This window comes from Odocoileus virginianus, chromosome 14 (assembly GCF_023699985.2).
Source record: "Odocoileus virginianus isolate 20LAN1187 ecotype Illinois chromosome 14, Ovbor_1.2, whole genome shotgun sequence".
Taxonomy (NCBI): Eukaryota; Metazoa; Chordata; class Mammalia; order Artiodactyla; family Cervidae; genus Odocoileus; species Odocoileus virginianus.
In genome coordinates this window covers 3,911,734-3,935,357 of record NC_069687.1, presented here as the reverse complement: position 1 = coordinate 3,935,357, position 23,624 = coordinate 3,911,734, and the positions used below count along the sequence as shown (strand labels likewise).

Here is a 23,624-nt window from a genome sequence, read left to right as displayed (position 1 = left end):
TGTGGTGTTGGAGAAGACTCTTGAGAATCCCTTGGACTGCAAGGAGATCCAACCAGATCATCCTAAAGGAAATCTCTCCTGAATGTTCATTAGAAGGACTGATGTTGAAGTTGAAACTCCAATACTTTGGCCACCTGATGTGAAGAGCTGATTCATTTGAAAAGACCCTGATGCTGGAAAAGATTGAAGGTGGGAGGAGAAGGGGATGACAGAGGATGAGATGGTTGGATGGCATCATCGACTCAATGGATATGAGTTTGAGTAAACTCCAGGCCTTGGTGATGGACAGGGAGGCCTGGTGTGCTGCAGTCCATGGGGTCACAAAGAGTTGGACACGACTGAGCGACTGAACTGAACTGAACATTTAAGGGGACGACATGGTTGGATGACATCACCAACTCGATGGACGAGTTTGAGCAAGCTTCGGGTTATGGTGAAGTTTAGGGAAGCCTGGTGTGCTGCAGTCTATGGGGTTGCAAGGAGTCGGACACGACCTAGCAGCTGAACAACAGTCAGTGAAATTTATGGGGCCTCGGCATTTTAAAATGGTGTTAACAGTATCTGCAATAAAAAGAAGATCTTGAGGTCTAGCACTACACACGTAAGTTGGGGCAGGGGAATTACAAACTACGAAGGGAGTAATTCCGGAGCTATTGTTTCACTGGGAAATGAAGACGCTGGGCTGTAACCGATACCAGAATGCACTGGGACCTAATGCACAAGGATGTCAGGTAAACCGCAGAGCTCCTCAGATTCACACACCCAACAGCAGCGCGATGCTGGCCTAGCACAGGGGCAGGTGGGGGAGACCCAGGGCTTCCATCTTCCCCGGGAAGCCGAGTGCTGTCCTGGACAGAGCACCGCAGGCTCATTCGTTCCCACCAGACGTGCTCTGAGCCAAGCTGTCACTGCAGCCGCACCCTCTCTCATGGACAGCGGGGCCCTGGGCCGACCTGTGGCCGGGCAGGGCTGCAGCTACGGGACACACGGGGATGACACAGAAGGCCGGGCAGAGCTGCACAGGCTCGGGGGTCACAGGGCAGGTCCCGGGGGCTGGCACTGCTGCCCCGGGCTGGCATGTCTGCAGGTCCCATCCACAGCGGAGGCTGGGTGCCCGGCGTTCTGGCCTCACACTCAGGCTCAGGCCTGGCTTTGGGGTGTGCTTGGCGTGTCCTGGTCCCAGAACGGAACTGGAGGGCTCCTCTCGGGGGCTCGCTGGGGCCAAGCCTGAGAGCAGCTCTGGGGTGTGATGAGTGTGTGTGTGCGCACGCCCGGATGTGTCAGATAGTCAGGACAAGGGATTTCCACCTGGATACCTTCCAGACAGCATGTGTGTTAGCCGCTCAGTCCTGTCTGACCCTTGGTGACCCCATGGACTGTAGCCCACCAGGCTCCTCTGTCCATGGGATTCTCCAGGCAAGAATACTGGAGTGGGTTGCCTTTGCCAGGGGATCTTCCCGACCCAGGGATCAGACCCGGTCCCCTGCATCACAGGTGGGTTCTTTACCACCGTGCCACCTGGGAAGCCCTTTCTAGGCAGACCAAGTTGCTTCCGTCCTAAGGACTCAGCCTCCAGAGATTTGCATAGAATCAAATGTCCCCTAATGACTGAGTGATTCAGTCGTCTAGACACTAATGCCCCTGGTTCCAGGAGTTCTTCCTTAGCAGCAGCAGGCTTCACGCAGTAGTGATGCTGCTTTTATTTTTCAGGGGCAGACAAGTGCTGTCTCATTTGGGATAAATGACCTGCCTGGCACGCCATCACTTTATAGAGTCATTCCTGCCCCCTGGACCGGACGCCACTGTGGCCCGGGTGGGGATGAGACCTCGAGTCTGTCCCTGAGGTCCAGGGATCAGGGGGCCTTCATTCCCCAGTTCCTATGGAAACCAGCTGTGTGGGCTCCGTACATGCATGCGTCTCAGGAGGCGCTGTCTGCTCCTGCAGTCACCCCCCTGCCCCACCGCCTAGGCACGTCCTGGGAAATGGCTGCAGCTGCTCAGGGTGAGGTGGGTCCCCCACCCCCGCAGTCAGCGGGAAGAACACTCCCCACCCAGTTGGCAACTGTTCGCCCACGCATCCACTCCACACCAAGGGAGGGATGATTGTGGGGGTGACCTGGGTGGGGTGCTCCACGGATGTGATACACAAGCCAGAGGACATGCAAGGAGTGGAGGCTGGGCGTGGGGCTGAATACCAGGGGCAGTGGGACCGGAGACTGAGAGGAAAGCAGCGGAAGCAGAGGAACCCAGCAAGAAGGGGTGGCCCCTAGGTGGAAGGTGGTTGACCCAGTTCCACCTGGACCCGGCACGCCTACCTACCTGGGACCAATGTGTCTACCTGGGGCTAGGTGCACCTACCTTGAGCCAATGCGTCTACCTGGGACCTAGCACACCCACCTGGGAAGGTGCACCCACCTGGAGCCAGTGCACCTACGTGGGACTTGGCACACCATCTGGGGTGGTGTATCCACCTGGGACCAGTCTACCTGAGACTAGATGCACCTACCTTGCGCCAATGCATCTACCTGGGACCCATGCATCTATTTGGGACTTAGCACACCTACCTGGGGCCAGTGACCACCTGGGAAGGTGCCCCCACCTGAGACCTGGCACACCCACCTGGGAAGGTGCCCCCACCTGGGACCTGGCACACCCCCCTGGGAAGATGCCCCCGCCTGGGACCTGGCACACCCCCCTGGGAAGGTGCCCCCGCCTGGGACCTGGCACACCCCCCTGGGAAGGTGCCCCCGCCTGGGACCTGGCACACCCCCCTGGGAAGGTGCCCCCGCCTGGGACCTGGCACACCACTCTGGGAAGGTGCCCCCGCCTGGGACCTGGCACACCCCCCTGGGAAGATGCCCCCGCCTGGGACCTGGCACACCACCCTGGGAAGGTGCCCCCGCCTGGGACCTGGCACACCCACCTGGGACCAGGCGGACACGAGCCACTGCAGCTTCTTGTGCTTGTGGCAGCGCCTGAGCAGACAGGCCTCATGAGTCCTGGGCTTGGGCTCCACGGTGCAGACGGCGTCTGGCAGCAGCTGCGCCCTGGCCGAGGGGTTGGTGCTCTTACAGGCCACGGACCTCTTCCGCCAGCCCTTCCCGCAGGTTCGTGAGCACTGTGCGCGGGGAGAGCAAGTGTCGGCTCCCTCGGGGGCTGGGACGGAGCTGGGGCTCCAGCCCTGAGCCCCAAGGCTGGGGGAGACTCCAGCTGCCCCCACACCCCTCACTGCACAAGAGGGAGCCCATTCACCCACCCCATGCCAGCCCCCCACCCCGCTTACCTCCGTCCAGGGCCCGGTGCTCCACGCCGGGGGGCAGCTCTGAGGCTGGCAGGCCTGTCGGCTGGAGGGGACGGGCTGTGGACACAGGCTGGCCGGGACCCGCTCCGATTTGTAGTGCGCGCGCCGCGTGCACTGGACTGCCCGGCTCTGCGTGCCCCCTCCGCACGTGCGGCTGCAGGCGCTCCAGTTCCCCACCGACCAGCTGAGGGGACAGGGGACCCCACGGTGAGGGGCGGGGCCGGGGCGGGCGTCAACCGGCGTACCTTCCCACCTACGGTCTCCACTGCAATCCTTTTCAGTCCCGCCTGTGGTCTCCCAGGGCCCCTGCCCCTTCTAACTTCCTGATTAGTGTTCCTGACATCAGGCCTCCCCTCCTCTGGCTGTCAGGTTCTCTTGTGCTTGGAAATAACTCCCCTCAGCGCAGTGTGTCTGTCCCCCCCGCCCCCAACCTTTTCCTAAAAGGAAAATTTCAAACACATACAAAACTAAAGGCCCTCTGTGTCCCTCTCCACCCAGTCTCAAGATCAGTTTATGTCTCCGATCCCTATAGCATTTTGAAGCAAATTCTAGACATATTAATATTTCAATATACACCTCTGACAGATAAGGACTCTTAGGTTTTTCAGCCTAATTATATTGTGACATTTGAAAATTTTAACAATAATCCCTTAACCTCATTAAATATTCAATGTTCCATTTCCAATTATGTTGTCCCTTTAAAATTTGGCTCCCCTGATGGCTCAGCAGCTAAAGGACCTGCCTGCGATGCGGGAGACACAGGAGATGTGGGTTCGATCCCTGGGTCAGGAAGATCCCCTGGAGCAGGAAATGGCAACCCACTCCAGTATTCTTGCCTGCAGTATTCCATGGACAGAGGAGCCTGGTGAGCCACAGTCCATGGGGTCACAAAGAGTTGGACACGACTGAGTGACTAGTACTTTCTCAAAATTTAATCTGCTTGTTGGAGTCAGAATCCAAATAAAGCTCCTGAATTTAATTGGTTGATGTGTGTTTTTTTTTTAGTCCATAGGTTCTCCGAAATTTCATTTCATTTTCTCTTTGTTACAGAATGACAGAAAGATGGCTACATCTCTACAGCTTTCCTTTTTTTTTTTGCTGATTACAGGACTTTGCAAGCTACATCTCTGTGGTATCACTTAGAAGGCTCTCTGTCCTCTGCCCTTCTTGCAATTAAGCCGTTGGATCTAAAGACTTTGTCTTACTTGGGGATTTTTGTTTTGTTTCCACAGACACCCTGAAATAGTACCGATCCTAGGGGGGCCAAGCCCCCCTGAATTGCTGAACAAAACCACCGGCATAAGTCCTCAAGTTCTCAAAGGGGCCTGTGACCCAAATCATGGTCGAGCCTGTCTTTGGGCTTCTGTGTAAGGTCTAAGGACGAAGGAGGCGATGGAGGGAGGAGAGGGGAACGGATGACACTTGCTGGATCGGGAGGAGGGAGCACCCCACCCGGGACGGGGCAGCGCTGCAGCGGCACTGGGGCACCCGGGCTGAGCCGCACTGTGACATGGGATAGCGCCTGCCGTGTCGATAAGCAAGGATGCCACAGCTGTCCGTGATTCCGGCCCTCCCACGTGAATTTCCGAGCGAGGCTGACCAGTGGCCCCACTGCCTACACGAGGAACTTAAGGGTGTCAGGGGCATCAGCAGTTCCAGCGCTCCAGTGTGAGCCAGAAGGCCCTGAGGGGATTCAAGAGAGAGAAAAATGTCTCCTTAAATATGCAGGGTGCTGGCCCCAGATAGCCGAGATGCATATGACAGGAATGACTTCAATGATCCCAGACTCTCGCATCTTCCCATGCATAGAAGAAAACTAAATTCCTTAACTTGGTATCTGATTTTCCGTACTTAATAATCTTTGATGTTCAGACTGCCTGCCCTCCTTGTTGCAAACTGGTGTATAGCCTGACTCCCCCTCCCGCCCCCTTGGAGCAGTTTTCTCAGGGTCACTGAGATGCCATCTCCCGAGCTTCGAATCCTTAACATTCCCGCTAAATAACTCTCTACTTTCAGGTTGTGACTGTATTTTTTTTTACTCAACAGAACCATGATATGTTTACTTAGCTTTGTTTGTAGAAGCTTTGAGCTAGATTATGCCAAAGTATTTCTCATGAACAGACTCTATTATCTTTCTAAGAAAATTATTTAAAAACTGTAATGAAGTTTTATGCATATAGTAATAAACTATGTCAGGTTTGTAAGAAATGTTCTGTATCAACTTCAGAAATGCTTCAACTTTTCAGTGTTAACAAGATTGCTGTTGTTTAGTCGCTCGGCTGTGTCCGAAACCCAGCTTTGGGCTCCTGACTGCGTTGATTCTGCATCTGGAAGCTCTCCATTGCTTTTCTATTTTTTATGTTTCCTTCCACTTCTTAACGTTTGCCTCTCAACCCCGCAGCCTCATAAACTCTAACTGGTCAACCCCGGGGCTGCGGAGGTGTCTTGGCTGCTCCCAGGCCTTTCACCTGCCTGTGTTAAGTCCTCGGTCTCCACCATCTTAAGCTGTTCCAGTGGGGTTGGTCCATGCTCTGACCTCCTCTTAGCTGCATACCATTAAAAAATGGTCCTGTGCAAAACTCGTTCACATGGCATCTGGAGATGCCAAGTGTCTGCTTTATTTCACAGGCAGAGCTCCAGGGAAGCGTCCTGACTGCAGCTCAGGAAAGAGTCAAAACGCAGCAGCAAGCTTCTATGCTGGTGTCCGAGGGTCCACTGAGCAGAACGAGGCATGCGGGCAGCTGACGAGCGGCCACACCTGTCCTGCAGTGGCCTGGTTTTTCAAGTCCGCCAGCTGGAACAGAGTAGGCGGCTGGTATGACCCACGTCAGTCGGGTGTCCCAGGCAGGGCCTGGAGCACCCGGCCCCCCGGCCCCCACGCTGCTGCCCCCAGCCGAGGGGTCACCTGGCAGGATTCACCCTGCAGCTCTCAGAGCTGCCTGCACAAGTGGCGGAGCTCACAGCAGTTACGCAGCAGTTTGGGCCGGGTTACCTGGCACCATCTGCGCCATAGTCAACATCACTAACTGTCAGCAGTCAGGAGCTGCTTCTCAAAAAATGACTTTTGCCTTCCCACTAAAAAAATAGCAACATTCTGGTTTTGGTTATTTGATATTTCCTCTGAAAATGCAACAAGGGTATTTGAAAATGCAAATTCTCAACAAGAGTATTTGGTTTAGTGCAGTATGCTGTCGTGAAGCACTCCCCAGGCAGACTCAGGGCTGTGACCGCCTTTCAGACTCAGAGGTCACCCTTGATGGGGACCAGACCTGTGGCTCACGGCTGAGCCCCACGTATATGGTCAGCTCAGGGCGGCCACAGAGTCAGCATCAGAAACCACGAACTTCGTTTTACAATTGGGTTTCAGTGTCTCTTCCTGCTCCCTTCAAAGTTTTGAGATGAAGCACCCTGCCTATCCCCTTTTCAGGAGTAACTCCCGATCGTCGGTGGAGTGGCCTTTCATAACTCAATAAACACATGGAGTGTCAGACTCGGTTCCCAGAGTGAACCTAGAGAAGGCGTGTTCTCAACTGGATTTTTTAGCTCCAGGGAGGTGTGAGCCGGACAGGGCAGAGGAGAGCATGCAAACACAGCTCCAGTTACAAAGTGTCCCCCACGACAGTCAGGACTTTTACACCTGGTGTCTCTCACTTCCTTCGGGAAGGATGCTCTCAGTCACATGGACCACTTTTACTTTGTGACTTGATCTTTAAAATCCTCTGTGACTACAAACATGGACATTCACACGCCCTATACTCAGTGGCCTAGGACTGTGATAGTTGCCACTGCGGCCCAGTGGGCATTGTGTGGGTTTTGAAGACAGAAGGATCTTGTTTTCATAGGAAATTACAGCCACGTCACACGAGCAGCTGATTTGAGGTTTACCACGCTTTTCATCTACACGAACTTGTCGACTTAAAAAACATTCCCAACCTAAAAAGCTGAGAGTTAACGTTTCATTCAGTGTGAATTTTTAAGACCTAAGTCCAGGAGGCAGAATCTCAAGGAACCCTGAGGGGAGGCGTCAGGTTACACAGAAGTTTTGCAACAAAGGGCAGGTAGTCTGAACATCAAAAGAATATTGTTGAAGAAAACCAGATATCTCAAGTTAAGGAATTTAGTGCTTTTCTATATATGGGAAGGAGCAAGAATCTGGGCTCATTAAATTGTTCCTTTCTTATGCTATTGGGGCCAGTAACCCGTGTTTTCACATTCTGAACTCCCCCGGAACTCACTGTGGGGAGTAGCCGCTGTCTGACGGCTGCTAGATCACAGGGATTCTCCTTGCTGAGCGCCCTTCGGACTCCCCAGCTCACACTGGAGGGCCATCGCTGATGATGACGACACCCTTGTTGACTGATATTGTGGGAAATATGCCACTGCTTTCCAGGTAACAATGCGCATCCACAATAAACAGACCCCAGTTTGAAAAATCAGCCTTAGCCACAGGAAGAGAATGTCCGCGAACACGTTAACTTAAAGAGAGCAGACAGACTGGGAGCTGAAAGCTCAGTAGCTGAGATCAGAGGACTCGGGGTGATGAAGAGGGAGAGAAGCTGATTCCCGAGCCCATCTGGCAGCTGGCCACACATGGGCTGTTCGCTGGCCTGGCCCATCTGCTGAGTCGGGAATTACTGGTCTCTGTCAGAGGATGTTTCAATATCAGAGGGTGCCAGCTATATTCCAGGCCAGTTCCAAGGCAGAAGTCCAGTGCTGAAAGGGCCAATGATCTCGGTAACCAATTGTGCAAGTGAGCGGTGTCAGAGGCCAGCGCTGTTGGACACACAGCTTGCACTCTGCACGCATGCCCTGATGCCTGGAGCAAGTCCTCCTGAAGTGCAGCGGTAAGTACATTAGAAGTGACAGCAACACGCCAAACACACTCGCACGTCTTCCACCACGTGTTGGCAGGGATGTGCTAGACCGGCTGTCTGCTGGATGCATTCTTCCAGAAGCAATGCCAGGGAAAGGCCTCCATGGTGCCCCAGAACTGCAAGTCCGTTACTGATGACTGGCTGGCAAGGATGGGGGCCAGACTTCAAGAAACTGGGCACCTGGATCAAGAAGCCAGGCTCTGGGAAGCTGGCAGCTTAACAGTGACTTCATTTTGTTCAGTCTCAAAAGGCAAACTCCTTTGTTTGATGTGAAAGTGAAGGAGAGATTTATAAAGAGTCATGCACAGGACTGAATTTTTTCATCGTTAAAGGCAGCATTTCTTTGCTGACTCACATGGAGCCAAACTGCAGGACCTCAAAACCTCCCCATAAAGGAGGTTCAGTGGGTGTTAATTTTATGGACTGTGAGAAGCCAAAGATACGGAGATTTTTTATTATTCAGGGATTGATGTGCTATTTTTACTGAACTTTTCTGTCTCACTCCCCGTCATCAAATGTTATCTTAAGAAGAATCAGTAAGATCTACAGAGCTTCATTTACATGGGGGAGGCATGGGAAATGGAATTATGAGGGACGCACAGGCCAAAGAAACTTACCTCGCTGTTCCAGACAGCCTTGATAATTCCCTGTTTCAGCAAAAACCCTTCATCTGGAGATTTTTTCTCTGCAGACCACAGAGGGTGTGTGCGTCCCATTAACTCAAATGAAAAACCCCAGCTCATAAAAGGTGAGAGGGAAATGCTTAGATTCCGAGTGACAGTGAAGGGCTGCTTCTTTGCAGGGCTGCCCCCTCTAGCCAGTTTCCACGGGAAACTGGAAGAAAGAGGCTGGGTGTTAGCGAGTTGTGAAGGGACTCAGAAATGGTCTGCTTTTCCAGCTGTATCTTACAGACAGGGAAACGGCACCTCAAGAAGCAAAGGGTCATGGCGGGAGTGGATAATGCAAGCAGGATGCAGCTCAGAACTACCCAGCGCTGCCCTCCAACTCATCCTTGCTCTGCTGGGAAGAGTGAGCATCTTCCCATCGTGAGATGCCCACGTGGGGAAGGCAGCCCCCTCCACTCCTCCTCACCCCACTCAGCACCCAACCATCGAGCCAGTTCTGTGTCACAAACACCTCTGCTATGGAGAAAAAAGAAAAAAACAAAACAAAACTGGGGTGGTAACTACATACAGGTAGCCCAGTGAGCAGCCTACACCCACTGCAACTGAAACTAAGTAACGACTTGTCGGCGGCACCTCCCTCCACGCTCACAGGGTTTGCGCCCCAATTCTTATGCCCCAGGGTGACCCCAAGGGGCTGAGAGGACTGTGACTCAGCCTGGTGCTGAGACAGTGTTTTCCAAACCACAGCTGCCTGGCAGGGCTTTCAACCATCCACATGTACCTGGTTTCTCCTCCACTCTGTAGGAATCACAAATCTGCAGTGGAGAGTCAGAAATCTGAATTTTTGCAAAGCCTTCCTTCTTAGTCCAGGGAAGGAGGGCTTTGTAAAAGGCCTGGAGATGACCAAGGAACAGGACATCTGTCCATCGGGCAGTTCGGGGCTCTGGCTCCTGCAGGTGGTAACTGCCCCCGCTCCCACTTGTAATAAAGTGGTCCTGATGCTATTTTTAATGATTATGAGAACTCAGAGGTGCCAATAAAACATCAGGGGCAAAGCCTGGTGTGCAGGTTCCTCTCCAGGAGGCCATCGACCCTCATTCCCCATCACAGGAAATCAGAAAAGCCCACCCAGGCAACCCCAAATCGCCGGGCAGCTCCCATGCTCCGGCCACCCCAGCTTCAAGCAGCACCCCCGCCTGTAAACACTCTTCTCTGGAGCTGGCATCTGGCCCCAGACTCAGCGACCGAGACTCTGGGGGGCTGGCATGTCATGTGGGCTTGGGCTCCTTCTAGAAGAAAGACTTCTCAGAACCAAAGGGGCAGAGCAGCTGGGTTGGAACAGAGCTACTCCTTCTGTGCGGCCCTTCTGACCTCAAAATGAAGCGCTGAAAGAAGTAAAGGCAGACATGCCCAGTGCTGACACGCTTCCGATCCCCGCAAACAACCCAACCTGACAGCTGGGAGGCCCCATGGAGCAAGGTCTTTGGAAATGCACACTTCTCTTAGGCACTGTCCACTTTAAAATGCACAATGTGCGAAGTGAGGAGACAGCACTTCAATGGCTCCGAGAAATCGCTCCAGAGAGGTTGGGGGGGGGTGGTTGGGGCGGGCAGGAAGGTCAGTACACATGTGATTTTGCTGAAGCAGGAGTTCATGCAATTCAGCACATATTTCTCCAGAACGTTTCTGCTAGTCTCATGAAGCTTTTGCTAATCACGAGAAGCAGTTGTCACCATGAAGGGTTTTGGTGCTTTTCTAGATACGGGGAGATACAAAAATTTGGCTCATAAAACTGGCTCCTGAAAATATCTAACTATCTGAAGACCTGCCTCCGGTGTTGCCCCAAGCACAGGGTGCCTCATTTCTGCTCTCCACCCTGAACTCCTTGCGGCTTCCCTGGTGGCTCAGATAGTAAAGGAGGGAGATGTGGCTTCTATCCCTGGGTCGGGAAGGTCCCCTGGAGAAGGGAATGGTAACCCACTCCAGTATTCTAGCCTGGAGAATCCCCATGGACAGAGGACCTGGTGGGCTACAGTCCCCGGGGTTACAAAGAATGGGACATGACTGAGTGACTAACACACCGAACTCCTTTCCAGGGGTGTTGAAAGTCAGTAGCTGTAGCAGTACATGATTTAATCCTTGTAGAGATACTCAACACTCAGAAAACTAAGATCATGGCAGCCAGTCCCATCACTTCATGGCAAATAGATGGGGAAACAGTGGAAACAGAGAAAGGCTTTATTTTCTTGGGCTCCAAAATCACTGCAGAAGGTGACTGCACCTATAAAATTAAAGGATGCTCGCTCCTTAGAAGAAAAGCTATGACCAACCTAGACAGCATATTAAAAAGCAGAGACATTACTTTGCCAACAAAGGTCCATCTAGTCAAGGCTATGGTTTTTCCAGTAGTCATGTATGGATGTGAGAATTGAACTATAAGGAAAGCTGAGCACTGAAGAATTGATGCTTTTGAACTGTGATGTTGGAGAAGACTTGAGAGTCCCTTGGACTGTAAGGAGATCCAACCAGTCCATCCTAAAGGAGCTCAGTCCTGGGTGTTCACTGGAAGGACCGATGTTGAAGCTGAAACACCAATACTTTGGCCACCTGATGTGAAGAGCTGACTCATTGGAAAAGACCTTGATGCCGGGAAAGACTGAGGGCAGGAGGAGAAGGGGGGGATGACAGAGGATGAGATGGCTGGATGGCATCACTGACTCAATGGGCATGAGTTTGAGTAAACTCCGGGAGTTGGTGATGGACAGGGAGGCCTGGCGTGCTGCGATTCATGGGGTCGCAGAGTTGGACATGACTGAGCGACTGAACTGAACTGAGAGATACATGGCAAGTGCCAATCTGTATCTGACAGGATGGAAGCTTGTGACATTAAGTGTATTCATAGCTGGGGACACTATTTAGGTTATAAATACCCATTTTCTACCACCCTGCCCCCTCAGTAGACAGCTGGCTTTCTACTGGGCAAGACCAAGATAACTTCTGACATAAGACTCCTTAAAAGTCTTCCCCCAAGAGAACAGAACAGTTGGCGCCTCCTCCATCAGTATCTGTCCTGGGGACGCTGGCCATCGGTTCTGTTCTTCTCTGAACACAAGACGCCCTCTGGATGGGCGCCTCCCTCTCACTGATTCATTTCCAGCCTCGGGAGCAGCTCCCTGCTCTATTCTGAACTGACCCGTCAGATTCTTGGATGTCTTTTCTGTCTTGGCAAAATGGCTGGGCCGCTGCCTACGCCATGCTGAGCGCCGGGTGGGGTGAAGGGCCAGCCATGCCCCAGGCTGTCAGCATCCTTCCCTGACACCTGGTGACACCTGGCCACACAGCAGCCAGCGGAGCCCGCCCTCAGAGCTGCCTCTGCCAGCTGAACTTGGAATTGGAATTATGTGATATAATGAGGCTTGGTGTCGCTGGATGAAACATGAGCTTGGAGAAGGAGAAGCTTGTCTCATGAACACTGAGTTGAATCTTTGGAATGACTCAGTAGAGACCCGTCATTAAATGGAACTGCTCTCAGCTTAGGTGTGGCTCAGAGAAAAATAAAGCCTGGAGAAATCATGAAAGATTTAAGATGATTTTGCACCCGGGTGAATGGGACAGGTTTCAAGTTTTTTCCTTCAAAAAACTTAAACAGCACATCATAGGTAGGGGCATATTTTATGCAAATAATCAACTTAGACCTTTAATAGGCAGATTCCTACCCAAATAAGCTTTGGCTATAACTGAAGGAGTTAGTAAATGGATGAACATTTCCATATTTTAAGTGAAAATACAGGTTCAAGGCCTATGTATACCTATGTATTTTTAGAAGAGCTTCCCTCATTTACCATTTTCATCAGTGGACTAAATGCGGGTCACTCTCACCTCTGTCTGATGGGAACCCTGACTCCCCCCAGGAAGCGTCTCACCTGCCGAGCCCTCCGCATCTCTACCACAGGACACTCCCACCTGGGGTGTGATGGGAACTCAGAGCCAGCTCCCCCACTGCACCCCCTCTGCCCTGCATGCCCACTTCAGGGGTGGAACCCCTCCTGGCTTCTGTCCCCCAGCTCGTCCCATGTCTCCCCCAGTCATAGATTCTATTTCCCGATTCCCCAGCAAAGCTGCTCCTTCTTGACTGTACGTGCGTTTGTGCTAAATCGATTCGTCGTGTCCGACTCTTTGTGACCCCATGGACTGTAGTCAGCTAGGCTCCTCTGTCCATGGGATTCTCCAGGCAAGAATACTGGAGTGGGTAGCCATTTCCTTCTCCAGGGGATCTTCCTGACCCAGGAATCGAACCTTCGTCTCTTACATCTCCTGCATGGGCAGGTGGGTTCTTCACCGCTAGCACCACATGGGAAGCCCCTCTGACCAAATCTAGGTCTATGGTGGTTCATTTTATGTGTCAACTTGACTGGGTCATGGTACCCAGATATTTGCTCAAATATAATTCCAGGTGTTTCTGGGGAGGTGTTTTTTTTTTTTCAGATGAGGTTAGCATTTAACTCAGGAAGTTCTGAGTGAAGTAGATCATCCCCCATAATGTGGGTGGGCCTCACTCAATCAGCTGAAGTCCTTAATAGAAAAATATTGAGGTTCCCCAGAAGAAGAGAATATTCTACCAGCAGACAATCTTTGAACTTGAACCAGGGCACTGACTCTTCCCTGGGTGTCCAGATTTTGGACCTGCAGCCTCCACAATTACATGGGTCAATTTCTTAAAATCTCTCCACATACACACATACACACACGCACACACACACACCCCCTGCTGGTTCCGTCTCTCTGAGAACCTGGCCTGGTGATTTTTGTCATTTCTCATTTGAATTGCCTCTGCATTGCCTCTTGCTCCTGGGTTTGGTGTGATAAAAGCCAGCCTCCAGCCTGCTACCAGGAAGTTAGTTTCAGTGCTAACATGAATGGGCCCCTTCACTACCTGAAGTCCTTTCCAGTTCGTTTCCTGGGATACATGGTTCGCCACCCAGGTGACCCTGCCACATCACTGGGCTCTTTGCCTTCCTCCTCAGGTACTTAAGATTCAGCAAGGTACTAGGTGCAGAGTACACGGTATAGCATACAAGGTGTAGAGTACTAGGCACAGGATACTAGATGCAGAATACTAGGCTCCCAGTACTAGGTGTAGAGTACTAGGTGCAGGGTACAAGGTGCAGAGTGCTAAGCTCCATTTTAATGCAGGATAGCTCCTCCACTCCATCCTCCACCTTCCCTCTCCTCACCTGGTGGGTGAGGTCATTCACATACAGTCCAGCTGGCTCTATAAATACAGCCTCTCTGTCTATCTATTCTACATACAAGCAAAGAAGGAAAACCACGTTTCCTTACTGCATCAACTGTGTTTCATATGTACTTTTTGACAGTCAATGAAAAGCTGATAAGGACGTACTAGTAAATATGAATTTTTAAAAAGTGAAAAAAAACCCCACAAAGACGTGCCCATTAATTTTGTTGCATTACTTCCAAGTGATTTTCTAATTATGGGTAAAGATCATGTACTCAAGAGACCATGCTGCTGAAAGTATGTGATTCTCCACTCAGAAAAGAATTATTGAGAAACTTTAGAGCTAAGTTTTAAAAATGGTGCTGGGGGAAGAATGAGGGAATATGGAAAACAGTGGGAATCTAACATGTTTATTTACATCTGGAGAAAGGAAAAATGGAAACTATCTCAGCTATACTCAGCTGGCTTAGAGACACAGGAAAGGCACTGTGCAGATTTTCCCATCTGTCCAGGTGCTTCTCACCTGAGAACAGAGCAAACATAAACATAAGTGGTTGTTTGCGAAGGAACATGGTGGCCTGGTTCTACACTGTGAAGGTTTAGTTCCATCTTGAAACCAGTGCAACATTGCAAAGCAATTATCAACCAAAAAAAAAAAAAAAAAAAACACGCCCTGGAAAAGAACCTGATGCTAGGAAAGAATAAAGGTAAAAGGAGAAGAAAGGAAATCAGTCCTGAATGTTCACTGGAAGGACTGATGTTGAAGCTGAAACTCCAATACTTTGGCCACCTGATGTGAAGAACTGACTCATTTGAAAAGACGCTGATGCTGGGAAAGACTGAAGGCGGGAGGAGAAGGGGACGACAGAGGATGAGATGGTTGGGTGGCGTCACTGACTCAATGGACATGAGTTTGAGTACACTCTGGGAGTTGGTGATGGACAGGGAGGCCTGGCGTGCTGCAGTCCATGGGGTGGCAAAGAGTCGGACACGACTGAAGTGACTTAGCATGCATGCATGGATTATGCTGCTGTAACAACATGAAGGCTTATTTTTCCCTGAAAGAGGCTGGCAGATAATAGAGATGACATTTTCTATTCAGACACTCTTTTTTGCTGAAAAAAAGCTTTCATCTAGCCCAGCAGTTGGCAAACATTTCCCTAAAGGGCCAGGTATTAGTAGACAGTAGGTATTTTAGACTGGTGGCCACATGATTGCAAGTCCTCCACCTCACTGAGGTGGGGAGAAAGCAGCCAGAGGCTAGATGTAAGAGAATGGGCAGGGAGTGTCCCAATAAAACTTTATTCACAGAATCAGGAGGTGGGCTTCATGTGGCCCTGGGGCCGCAGTGTGCCAGCCCCAGACGTATCCGTTCCACTTGGTAAGATGAGGACTGAACACGGCTGCAGACACCAGGAAGCGCTGGGTGTCTATACAACAACCGGGATGGCTTTCTACGGTCACTGTGTCAGGGTTTAGATGCAGCCTGAGTGCAGCCAAAGCAGATTACTGGGTGGAGTGGGTGGACACACTGCCTCATCGTGGGGGACCGAAGTCAACAACACAACAGTGACAAGAACAGCCAGCCGCACACAACAGATCTTGAAGTTCTAGCAAAAAGAGCTGCAAATAAGACAGAGAATCAAACGCAAAGCACGTGGCTTCAGCACAGTGGGGCAGGGGGCAGACCGTGGGCTCCTTGAAGGGACGGCCAGGCTGGGCTCTGAGAACTGGACAGCTGAGAGCTCCTGACTGTCCTGCGGTCCCGCGAGCCGGGGGCTGGTCCTCATTCCGGCTCCTGCAGGACGGGGTGAGCTCGGGAAGGCCCCACCAGCGGTGTGGGCCAGGGTCCGAGCCCAGGGTCCAGCCTGCAGGCGGGGCACCCCCTGGCTCCCTTCCTATGCTTCCATGTTCCCCGCTTTGTGCCCTGCGCTCTTCTAAACGCTTGTGTGGATTAATCCACTCACAGCCCCATCCGTCTAACAAGCCCAGGGAGCTGTCCGCAGAATTCTCACTTTACAGATGAGGAAACCGAGGCCCGGAGACGGTGGAGCCTGGATGCAGCCCTTCAGGCTCTGGACAGTCAAGGCCACACAGCCGGGAAGCAGCAGGGCGGGAGGGAACCGGGGAGAGCCGCGCTCTTGGCCACCCTGCGTTCTGCTGCTCAGGGCGTCCGGGCCTCTGCAAGGTGGGCCTTTTAGCTGGGGAATCGAATGAGGCCATTATTCAAGGTGGCTTAGCTCTAAACCAGCCCGGGATAAAGGCAGATATTGGGGGAGGGGGGGCGGGCATCATATATCTTAAGTGGGTAGTTAAAAATTTTATGTGTATTTCTTTCACATGTATGTTAAGTGTGGAATTCACTAGTCAAGCTAAACACTGTTATTTCTACTTTATGGATAATCACCATACAGAGCACTTTTTTTTCAAAAGTGCATAATGACTCAGTATTGAATCAGTGCTACAGTTTCTCCAGTAGTCATGTATAGATGTGAGAGCTGGACCCTAAAGAAGGCTGAGTGCCAAAGAATTGATACTTTCCAACTGTGGTGCCAGAGAAGACTCTTGAGAGCACCCTGGACAGCAAATAGATCAAACTAGCCCATCCTAAAGGAAATCAACCTTGAATATTCATTGGAGGAACTGATGCTGAAGATGAAGCTCCAATCCTTTGGTCACCTGATGCAAAGAGCTGACACTCTGGAAAAGTCTTTGATGCTGGGGATGATTGAGGGCAGGAGTAGAAGGGGGTGACAGAGGATAAGATGGTTGGATGGCATCACTGACTCGACGGACCTGAGTTTGAGCAAACTCCGGGAGATGGTGAGGACAGGGAAGCCTGGCGTGCTGCAGTCCATGGGGTCGCAGAGTCAGACAAGACTGAGCAACTGAGCAACAACAATAACAGAAAATACGCAGTTAGGTCCATGCTCTTTCCAAATAGTTTACTTCTCAGTCACCACGACATCCAGATTTTCTGTAACATCTGAAATATCTCTTCCTGCCTCTCAGGAAAATCTGTTTAGTGATGTCCTAGGGGAAAGCCTAAAAGGAATTTAAACATTTCAAAACTGGCTTAGGTTCAATTTTCTTTCTTTGAAAATGGATGACCTTCCCAGAGGAGAAGGCTTAATTCATCTCTCAAGGTGCAAAATGTGATTTAAGCCATGGAAGATTCACCAAGAACCTCGCGGAGACTCACTTTCTCCAGATCCTTGTTTTCCTTGGAAGGAACGGCAGTTTCTTGTTCTAATACAGAAGGTGAACTGTCTCCACTGTGGCTTCTTCTGTTTATGAGGAGGATTTTAAAAATGATGGCATCACTCCTATAGTTTCGGGCTTTGCTGGTATTTTTGCCGTAGGGTTTGTTGGGTCTTCACCCCCAGATAAATACTTTGCAATGATCTTCTGCAGGCACACGAGTCGGTTTCCTGAGAATGCTTTCCAGGTGGCCTTGTCCAGCACATCTGGGTGGTGTGAGCCAGACCACAGCCATTCAGTCCCCAAGGATTCTGCCCTGGACTGGGACGAGGGGCCGGAGGGTTCTGGGCCAAGGCGGATCAGTCACTTAGGGCCATCATCAGAGGGTTTTATGTACCAGGGCTGCCAGGAATGGATATAAATCCAATGGGTTTTAAGAGGGAAACCAAAGAAGCAGATCGAAGTCATATTGCACACAGAGCAATCTGCAATCAAACTGACACCATCGATGAAATCAATGTCAATATCCTGCTCAGGGTGTCAATCACAGGCTTTGCTGGAAGGTAGCAAGAGGCAGTAAGAACGTCATGGTCACAGGGTCACACAACCTCAGTCCATGATGGAGCCACAGAGCTTCCTGAGTGGCGGGGGTTGTTGCTGTTTACTTCCTAAGTTCTGTCTGACTCTTCGTGATCCCATGGGTTGTAGGCCACCAGACTCCTCTGCCCTGGAATCTCCAGGCAGGAATGCTGGAGTGGGTTGCCATTTCCTTCTCCAGGGCATCTTCCTGACACGGGAATTAAACCCACGTCTCCTGCTTCGCAGGCAGATCCTTTACCACTGAGCCACACTACTAAACAAAACTGGTAATCTCAACCCCTTCCTTAAAAAAAAAAATTATGAAAGCAGTAATGACAACTGACTGACCCCTGGGAATATGAAGCATAAACCTACACAGAGGTTTGGGGTAAAGAATTTAACAGTAAAGGACGGAAATGATAGCAGACACATGAATAGTTACTGTGGTTTCCACAAAGTGACGGCAGGGTTTCTACAGTGATTTCAAAGAATCTCCAAGTTTGATGTGTTAAGCTGTCAAACGGCTTCCAGATTGAGGTCCAGGTGTGAAGGCGCCCCACGCCAAGATGAAGCTTCTGACCACGGGAGGCTATTAGGCTGAGTGCCAGCCAAGAACATGTGGGTAACGTTTGATGCTGGGGTCTTCTTTCTCCACAGGGCGGGAACCGTTCCACTCTCCACAGGAAACAGACTTCTCACTGCAGTACTTTGAGGAGATTAATCGGATCCAGGAAATGAACACGTAAGAGTATGTAGAACAATATTTATGTAACCTCCTGGCTCCTGTCCCCAGGAAACTACTTTCTTAAGTTGCATTCATTCTTCTTCAAGACACTGAAGATCACTTATTTCTTATTTTCTTACCAAGTTTTAGGTCCTCATTGGTTGAACTGCAGCTTATCAGCTGGGTTTCATGTATTTGTAAACTCTGAAAAGTGGTAACACTTGAAGGAATGTTTAGTTAAGTAACAATGCTGGTTATTTAGTTCCTAAGTAATTATTTAGTTAAATGCTGTTTTATTCCTCAGAATCAATTTCCTAATCTAAATCTTCATATGAAACATTACAAAACTTATCACAGGATCCATGTTGTAAATGTTATATTCATCAGTTGTTGTTTAGTCAATGAGTTGTATCTGATTCTTCTGTGACCCCATGAACTGTAGTCCACCAGGCTCCTCTGTCCACATGATTTCCCAGATGAGAACACTGGAGTGGGTTGCCACTTCCTTCTCCAGGGGATCTTCCCAACCCAGGGATTAAATCCATGTCTTCTGCATTGGCAGGGGGATTCTTTACCCCTGAGCCATCAGGGAAGCCCCTACATTCATTCATCTACTGCTCTTAAAAGTGTTGATGCTCAAAGACTAAGGCAGTGTGAAAAGGCATGTATTCATACTATCCTGCTATCACATTTAATGATATTTGCTGTATTACAATTGCCATGCTTGATCAGCCTGTGCTACAAAAGAGCCTAATAACTCAAATTAACATTATCTATACAGACAAAAGAAAGCCCTCTATTTTATGTTTAAAAGGTTTCACATATGCTCAATATTCTTACAACAGGTTGAGGCAGAGAGAAACCCCACATGTAAAGACTTCATTCTCTAACTCGGCTGGTTTAAATGACTCAAATTGGGATAGCAGCCAAGCAGTGTAGCATTTATGATAATTTATTCCAAAATATCATATGCAGAACATGGAAACGATGTCTGGGCAGTTTAGACAGTACGATGATGTCTTTCTTTAACTGCCCGTATGATGTAAGGTCTACATTTGCACAAGTAGCCATGAGAGAATTGCCTTAGTGTCCACAGACATGGGATGGAAATCAGTGGAAAATCTGCTTCTTTGAACTTAATAAAGGACCTCCTGAGGAACAGCAAGTTAAAGGCATCAGTGCATCCCCATCTAACAGGCGTGGAGTGACAACTGACAGGCTGTGCAAATTTTCATTGTCCTAGAAAAACCAATAAATTTTCTAAGTCCTGAACAATCTATAGCCAGATGATCTGGGCTGATGAATCCAATGCCCAAATCCCACTAGTCTACCGGGTTCTGACAATGCTAGTGATGATGGGGCAGTGGTTTAGTCGCTAAGTCGTGTCCGACTCTTTGCGACCCCGTGGACTGCAGCCTGCCAGGCTCCTCTGTCTGTGGGATTCTCCAGGCAAGGATATTGGAGTGGGTTGCCATTTCCTGCTCCGGGGGATCTTCCCAATCCAGGGGTTGAACCTGAGTCTATGATAGCTAGTGTTAAATGAGGCGCTTCAGCTATATTAACTCTTTAATTCTCACAACAAATTTATATTGCAGGTGTGCATATCATGCTCACTTCAGAGAGGAGAAACTGAGGCGCAGAAATGCTAGCTTATGTGTTGAGGATATGTGGGGGCATGTGGTGGAGCCGGGACCCCGGAGCTGTGACTTATGCCCGCGATTCTGAAGCCATCCGGTCGGATGTCACAAACACAGGTGACAGCATGGTTAGCCACCCACTCTGGAGAAGTGAAGTGGAAGGTGCTCAGTCGTGTCCAGGCCTTTGTGACCCCGTGGACTAAACAGTCCATGGGATTCTCCAGGCCTGAATACTGGAGGGGGCAGCCTTTCCCTTCGCCGGGGGATCTTCCCAACCCAGGGAGCAAACCCAGGTCTCCCGCATTGCAGGCCGATTCTTTACCAGCTGAGCCACCAGGAAGGCCCACTCATCCTGGAGAAACCCCTCACAAACATCTTTGCTGCAATCAGGATGGTAACCTTGTCTGTACAGTTGTGTGCGTGTTCAGTCACTCAGTCGTGTCTGACTCTTTGCAAACCCATGGACTGTAGCCCGCCAGGCTCCTCTGTCCATGGGAGTCTCCAAGCAAGAAAACTGGAGTGCGTAGCTATTCCCTTCGCTGGGGGATCTTCCTGACCCAGGGAAGGAACTAATCTCTTCTGTCTCCTGCACCGGCAGGCAGGCTCTATTATTGATCAATGGACTGGATTTTGAGTCAATAACTTTGATAATCACAGGTAGGCCACCCAACTATTTGATGAGTATGAAAATTCTTTGAAAATTTGATAAAAAAGCACATTTCCCTGAAACCTTTCTTGGTTAATTAAAAAAAAAATCGTAGTGGAGATTTTGGGAAAGATGGTGCAAGTAAGGTAGCATAGAGATTCCTTTTCTCCAAAGCAAATAAATGGCTGAGAAGTTGTGAACATATGAAAAGAATAAAAACAGAGGGATTACTCACGTTGCACATCATCCATATTTGCTCCATAAAGCCCTTGGGAAAAGTACACCACAGGAACAAGGCTAGGCAGAAGGAGATCAGCTCCATTTGGGGATGTAAAGGGCTATGATGCAAATTCCTCAGTCAGAAGTGAGCTGAGAAAAAGGAACTTTATATGGAACCTAGGTGACAACCCTCTTTCCATCAAATGCACATGCAGAAGAGATAAACAGCATTCAGGAAAAAAAATAAAGAAAATCAAGTATTCTGAAAGAAGGTTTACTCATCAAAAACAATTTTACATAATAGAGTTACACCGTCAGGGAACTTAGAAGCAAGGAAGAGGTAAGACGACAGAAGGACATGAAAGGCAGCTAGGAGAGAAGCAACAGAACGAAGCTCCCAGATGGGTGAGGAGTTTGGCTTCCCAGGTGGCACAGGTGGTAAAGATGCACCTGCCAGTGCAGGAGACACAATAGGTGTGGGTTCAGTTCCTGGCTCAGGAAGGCCCCTCGGGGTAGGAAGTGCAACCCACTCCAGTATTCTGGCCTGGTAAATTCCACGGACAGAAGCACCCGGTGGGTTATAGTCCACGGGGATGTAAAGAGTCGGACGTGACTGAGCACGCAGTTTTTAAAAAGGAAATTCATGATTTAATTATCCTAATTGAAAACTCTCTTAGGACATACTCCTGCTGACCAGGAAAACACTGAAGCTGTTAAACTCAAGAATGAGAAAGCTATTGTATAAAGAAAAGACTGGTGAGGCCACTTTGTTCATTGTTCAGCTGCTAAGTCATGTCCAAGTCTTTGTGTCCCCAGGGACCGCAGCACGCCAGGGTTCCCTGTCCTCCATTATTTCTGAGTTTGCTCAAATCCATGTCCATTGAATCGGTGATGCCATCCAACCATCTCATCCTCCGTCATCCCCTTCTCCTCCTGCCCTCAATCTTTCCCAGCATTAGGGCCTCTTCCAATGAGTTGCCACTGGATCCATTTAAACAGACAGTTTGGCTTAAACGACTGTGGTCACATAATTCTATACTTATTGAAATGATAGTGGTGCATGATATAAAAATATAATAATAACACTAAAGCCAAATGGAAATGAGAAACCTGCAAGCAATTATAACAAAGATTAAAGCCTGAACTGAAGTGTGAATAGCAGAGAATGAAAGAAGTAGAAATGTACTAATCACCTTATTTTGCCAAATAGGGCTTAATTATAAAGATTTATATAATTATATAGATTTACATATATAGAGATTTATATAAATATATATATATATATATATAAATAGCTTTAATTTGTGAAGTTGATAAATCAAAAAAGAATGGCCTAAGTATAAGATTTTAAACAGTACAGGCATCTAAAGTAGACTGAGAAATATACTGTATGTTTCCTAAATAAAAAGAGGGGTGAAAAGGCCATAAGTCTAAAATTAGAAAAGTAACTTCCCTAGTAGCTCAGCTGGTAAAGATTCCGCCTGCAATGCAGGAGACCTGGGTTTGATCCCTGGGTTGGGAAGATCCCCTGGAGAAGGGAAAGGCTACCACTCCAGTATTCTGGTCTGGAGAATTCCATGGACTGTATAGTCCAAGGACTCACAAAGAGTCGGACACGACTGAGCAACTTTCACTTTCAACAGTAGAGAAATATTAAATAAATAAAAATTGGAAACAAACAGACGAAATAACTACAAGATTTTATCTATTAGAAGCAGCACACAAATAAAATCACAGATTAATGTTATGAAATGTATGAAAATCACAAAGAAATCTATATAATTAAAGCATACACAGCGATGGCTGGAGTGACTGATGGGAGAGCAGGGGTCCCAGGCCTCGTTCATCTCAGGCCGGAGAATGAGACGTGTTTTTCTTTCCTTCACAGATTTAACATCACAAGTGTTCACTTGTTTGAATGATGAAAATGCATCCTAGTTCAAGCATCCTCCAGTGACTTGGGGGCTGACACGACATCACTTCCACAAACCCTCAGAACTTCAGCCGACACTCACAGAGTGTGGTCCCTTGGTCCCTGTGAGTTTCCATCTTTTGCCTGTAAAACCCAGACCCATGTGTGTAGAGAGGGCCAACATTCTTGATCCAAGGGATAGTCACTGAGACGCTACGGCTATAAATCCTAAGGTGACCATATCCTGTGGGCTTCCTTGGAGATGGGGTGGGGATAGGAAGTCGGCTCTACCAAGCGCTGCATGCAGAACCTCACAAACTTCATAAAACAGACTTGTCAGCTTCTTCTCTTAAACCCCTCCATGTCTGCCATAAAACTGCTATGTCAGGAAGAAAAGGCACTGGCCAAAATTCAGTGTCTCCTGAGACAACAGAAACAAGCGGAGTTTCCAAAAGACAAACAAAGAGAAATGCAATGGACAGCTTTTATCAAGTGAAGAACCAGTGCTTACTTGTAAAAATGTGGATACAGCCCAGTAGGGATCAGGAAAAAAGAAAGAACATATTTTAGTATTATTCAGAAAGCACATGCCATTGAAATTAAAGTGAGGGTGGAGGTGAACAATAGGTCTAAATAGTAGAAGAGGAAGTCAGCATTATCACCATGAGT

General features: G+C 49.4%; 1 protein-coding gene across 1 annotated transcript in view; it reads right to left on the bottom strand.

The window, feature by feature from the left end:
* Positions 1-23,624, bottom strand: part of ADAMTS16 (ADAM metallopeptidase with thrombospondin type 1 motif 16) — a 176,828-nt gene that overhangs the window by 9,760 nt on the left and 143,444 nt on the right. The window contains exons 19-20 of the mRNA XM_070476448.1: positions 3,284-3,485; positions 2,924-3,118 (exon numbers count right to left, since the gene is read on the bottom strand). Of these exons, the coding sequence (XP_070332549.1) occupies positions 2,924-3,118; positions 3,284-3,485 (397 nt within the window). The remainder of the gene's footprint in view (positions 1-2,923; positions 3,119-3,283; positions 3,486-23,624) is intronic.